We start from the raw sequence: 4,980 nt of genomic DNA, 5'->3' as shown, positions 1-4,980 counted from the left end.
GTGGTATTATAACAAAGTGAAAGCAACTGGGAACAGCAGCAACTCAGCCATGAAGTAGTAGGCCACGTAAAATGACAGAGCGGGGTCAGCGCATGCTGAAGCGCACAGTGCACAGAAGTCGCCGACTGTCTGCAGGGTCAATAGCTACAGACCTCCAAACTCCATGTGGCCCTCAGATTAGCACAACAACAGTGTGTAGAGAGCATCGTGAAATGGGTTTCCATGGCTGACCAGCTGCATCCAAGCCTTACATCACCAAGTGCAATGCAAAGCGTTGGATGCAATGGTGTAAAGCACACCACTACTGGACTCTAGAGCAGTGGAGATGTGTTCTCTGAAGTGAAAAATCACGATTCTCTGTCTGGCAATCTGATGGACATGTCTGGGTTTGGCAGTTGCCAGGAGAACAGCACTTGGCTGACTGCATTGTGCCAAGTGTAAAGATTGGTGGAGGGGGGATTCTGATGTGGGATTGTTTTTCAGGGGTTGGGCTTGGCCCCTTAGTTCCAGGGAAGGGAACTCTTAAGGTGTCAGCATACCAGGGCATTTTGGACAATTTCATGCTCCCAACTTTGTGGGAACAGTTTGGGGATGGCCCCTTCCGACATGACTGCGCACCAATGCACAGAGCAAGGTCCATAAAGACATGGATGAGCGAGTTTGGGGTGAAGGAACTTGACTGGCCTGCACAGAGTCCTGACCTCAACTCGATAGAACACCTTTGGAATAAATTAGAACGGAGACTGCAAGTCAGAGCTTCTTGTCCAACATCAGTGCCTGACCTGACATATGTGCTTCTGGAAGAATGGTCAAACATTTCCATAGACACACTCCTAAACCTTGTGGACAGAACAATTGAAGCTGTTATAGCTGCAAAAGGTGGGCCAACTCAATATTGAACCCTACATACTAAGACTGGGATGCCACCGAAGTTCTTGTGCGTGTAAAGGCAAGCGTCCCAATGCTTTTGGAAATTATATATATATATCAAAGAGTAGGCGTTAAGGTTGTCACACAAACTCATCTCAATATCACAAAGCATGAGCCGAAGGCTTATTTATTTAGCTGAGGGCAAATCTTTGCATTATGAGTTTCTCCAGAGCCTGTCTCACATCTTGGTTCCTTAGGCTGTAAATAAAAGGATTCAGCATAGGTGTAATGATGGTGTAAGCCAGGCTAACAATGCGATCATACTGGGAGGAGTAGTCTGAGGGAGGACGGAAGTAAATGAAAATGATGGTACCATAGAACAAGGATATGACCATGAGATGAGAAGAACAGGAGGACAAGGCTTTACTTCGGCTACTGCTGGTCTTAATTTTCCAAATATCCCTTGCAATGAACACATAGGAAATAAGTATTAAAAGAAATGTAATAATAATAGCAATAGAACCTTCGGTGTATATTAGTAGCTCAACTAGTGTAGTACTGGAGCAGGACAATTTGATGAGGGGTGTCTCATCACAGAAGAAGTGGGGGATCAGTCTGTCTTCACAGTAGCTGAATTGTGACACAATATAAACATGCACAACTGAATGCAGAGTTCCAATCACCCAGCAACTACTAGCCAGCATGACCATAACGGTATTATTAATGAATGATTTGTAGCGCAAGGGGTTACAGATAGCCAAATAACGATCAAACGCCATGATTGACAAAAAAAAAATCTCTGTGACCCCCAGAAACACAAAGAAGTACATCTGTAGGAAACAGCCAAGGAAGGAGATGGGGGCTTCTCCATGAAGAATGCTGGACAGAAGCTTGGGAACCGTCACTGTAGAGAAAGAGATGTCCACTACTGACAAGTTCCCTAGGAAAAAGTACATTGGTGTGTGCAACCGAGGAGAAAGTATAATAGAACTTAGTAAAAGTAAATTAGCAGTCCACGTGAGGCCGTATATAACCAGAATGGTGGAGAAGAAAGCAGCATGGTTGTACTGAAGATCCGAGAATCCCAGTAGAATAAAATCAGAGGTTACATTTACTTTTTCCATCAAAAAGAGCAAGAGACATTGTTGTCACCTCTACTGAAGAATCATATAAGTGGTCATCCACTCTTAATGTGCAGATACATACTGTATACAGATTCCTTTATTGTGTTTTTTTGGTGACAATGATAAGCAGCAACTCAAAGTATTCTCAATATACTACATATCATACCTTTCCATAGAATATGCAATTTTCGGGAGGTTCCCAATTTGTGAAACTTAACACCATGACTGAAAGAGATGAATTCCTCAGATTCCAGAGTACAGGATTCGGATAGAACTCTATAAAATATGTCTGCAGTTCGTACAAGTGTGTATACATCCAGAATGGTGGAGAGAAGAACAGCACAGTTGTAATCAACATCAGAAAACCTCAGAAGAAAAAAAGCTGAAGGTTAGATGGACATCTTCCATGAAAATGATCTAGAATGTAAAGACAGACATGGAGGAAATCATTGGAGTGGCTACATGACTCAGGTGAGGAATAGTCCCCAGGAAAGAGTTCATTGCTAAGTCTAAAACTGTAGCTTTACCTGGTTCAGGTGGTAGTGAGGAGGCATGAGAGAAGGAGCTGCAGGGGCTCCTAGAAGTTCTGTCCAGGAGGTCAATGAGCGAAGACAGTAGTCACACCCTCCCTCGTGAAATTTTGGATTTTAATGTGATTGTTATGGTAGCTTGGTGGGTTAGGAGGTCTTTGGGGGTGTAAAGAGGTGAGAAAGTTACAAAGAATGGAGCCCATCTAGTAGTATGATGAACTTAGAGCTTAGTGAACCTCATTGATGTTGATGTTGGAATTCAATTATAGTAAATTTTGGAGCTGTCCTAGAGCCATGGTGTGGTTAGAGACAATGGTGGATTTTAGAAAATACTTTTTGGTTACGGTTGTGGGTGGGGCTTAAGATGCTCAGTGGGGATCTACCCCTGCTAATTGCCTAAACCTAAGCAGGGAACTACGTTCATGTGAAATCAGCATTAAGGCAGATCTACCAAACTTAGAAGTGAGCATACCTGCACAATTAACTATATGTAACCCATGGCCAAGCTAGTTAACACTGTTAACCCTAGACTTAACTGCTGGTTAGAGAACACCACTTCCCAGGTGTGTAGCATTTAAGAACCTGTACCAGCCTCCACCAACCCAGCAATTGCTGCCACCTCACTCCCAGTGACATGTTTGAATGCTGTTAATGGATACTAAGGATGCTTTTTAATGTAACTACATGCATGTACTCTAAAAGTGCCAGAATAGGACTGGTCCTTAACCACTTCTTGACCGGCTAACATACATATACGGAAGAAGGTTGGCTTTCCTGCGCGAATTGCTATGTACGGCAGCTCCTTTAGGAGCCATAGCAGGCACGCGCGTGCCCGCTGCACAGGGGGGACCCGATGTGCATGGCCGGCGGGCACGATTGGCGCCGGCCTCCTGCGATTGGGGGCACCAGAGCCAGTAAGCATACAAATCCCTGTTCTGACAGGGGAGGAGAGACAGATCGTCTGTTCCTACTAAGTAGGAACAGCGATCTGGCTCCTCCTCTAGTCAGTCCCCTCCCCTCACAATTAGAAACACACCTAGGGAACACACTTAACCCCTTGATCGCCCCCCCAGTGTTAACCCCTTCCCTGCCAGTGACATTTACACAGTAATCAGTGCATTTTTATAGCACTGATCGCTGTATAAATGTCAATGGTCCCAAAAATGTGTCAAAAGTGCCTGATCTGTCCGCCGCAATGTCGCAGTCCCGATAAAAAAAAAAAATTAAAATAATAAAAATGTCATAAAAAAACATAAATCTATCCTCTATTTTGTAGACGCTATAACTTTTGCGCAAACCAATCAATATACGCTTATTGCAATTTTTTTTTACCAAAAATATGTAGAACAACACATATTGGCCTAAACTGATGAAGAAATTTGTTTTTTTAACATTTTTGGGGGGATATTTATTATAGGAAAAAGTAAAAAATATATATTTTTTTTTTTTTTCAAAATTGTCGCTCTTTTTAGAAATGAGCACATACCACCAAAAGAAAGCTCAATTTGTGGGAAAAAGAGGGACCTCAATTTTGTTTGGGTACAATGTCGTACGACCGCCCAATTGTCAGTTAAAGCGACGCAGTACTGTATCGCAAAAAATGGCCTAGTCATTAAGGGGGCAAATCCTTCCAGGGCTGAAGTCGGTAAGTGGTTAAACCCAAAAGCAAAAATGTATTATTTTTGCATAATTAGTAAATGAGGGATTAAGCTATTGCAATATTGCCCTATGCATTTCCCTTTATCTTCTAAAGTAAGTTATTCAGGTTAAGTTTTAGTTCTTTGAATAAATTGTGTAATGTGTTCTTCCACAATTTCCCCCAATGTTTTGAAATATATTGTGTGCATATTGCAGTTCCCCTATAAACCAAAATAAGAAATGGAAATCATTGTCTACCCTTATTCTGCAACCATGTTATAAATATCAGAATGGTATGATCATAAATTATCTGATTGAAAACACCCATACATTATATTTCCAATCCAGTGCTACCAAACTTCAATAGTGTCTCAAAAATAATCCACAAAAATTATATTTAATAGTAAATATAATGTATATACATGTAAATAATTATTTGTGTAAAAAGTGTTCTTGGATAATAAATGTCTATGCGATTAAGGTATAAGTGTCCATAAATCAAGATGAATATCTAAATATCCCTCTAAATATATGCGCTTTCACCATGGATGAAAAAATAGCTCACCTCAAGATCCTTCCCTTTTAGAGTAGGTCATACATGCCCACCATTGGGAGTTTTATTTTTTTATGTTTTGACTTTTATATTTGTGGCTTTTGGATGTTTTGATGATGCCATACGGATACTTTATTTACTTACGACACATTGCACAATAAAGGTACTGACTCCTTGATTAGATCTGTTATTTTAATGTATTAGAGCATCGCACAAGATATTAATTGAGAAAGTTCTTATTTCTTTTTTTTTTTTTTTTTTTATT

General features: G+C 40.9%; 1 protein-coding gene across 1 annotated transcript; it reads right to left on the bottom strand.

Annotated features, from left to right (window-relative positions):
- Positions 1-1,061: 1,061 nt before the first annotated feature.
- Positions 1,062-1,994, bottom strand: LOC141129690 (olfactory receptor 1G1-like). Its single transcript, XM_073617785.1, has one exon. The coding sequence runs from the start codon at positions 1,992-1,994 to the stop codon at positions 1,062-1,064; it is 933 nt and encodes a 310-aa protein (XP_073473886.1).
- Between the last annotated feature and the right edge of the window lie 2,986 nt (positions 1,995-4,980).

Source organism: Aquarana catesbeiana, linkage group LG02 (genome assembly GCF_042186555.1).
Source record: "Aquarana catesbeiana isolate 2022-GZ linkage group LG02, ASM4218655v1, whole genome shotgun sequence".
In the NCBI taxonomy this organism is placed as follows: Eukaryota; Metazoa; Chordata; class Amphibia; order Anura; family Ranidae; genus Aquarana; species Aquarana catesbeiana.
The sequence above is the reverse complement of the archived record's forward strand: the minus strand, read 5'-3'. Positions and strand labels throughout refer to the sequence as shown.

Excerpts from the sequence above, each read along its gene's own strand:
- LOC141129690 (XM_073617785.1), bottom strand. The coding sequence starts at position 1,994 with ATGGAAAAAGTAAATGTAACCTCTGATTTTATTCTACTGGGATTCTCG.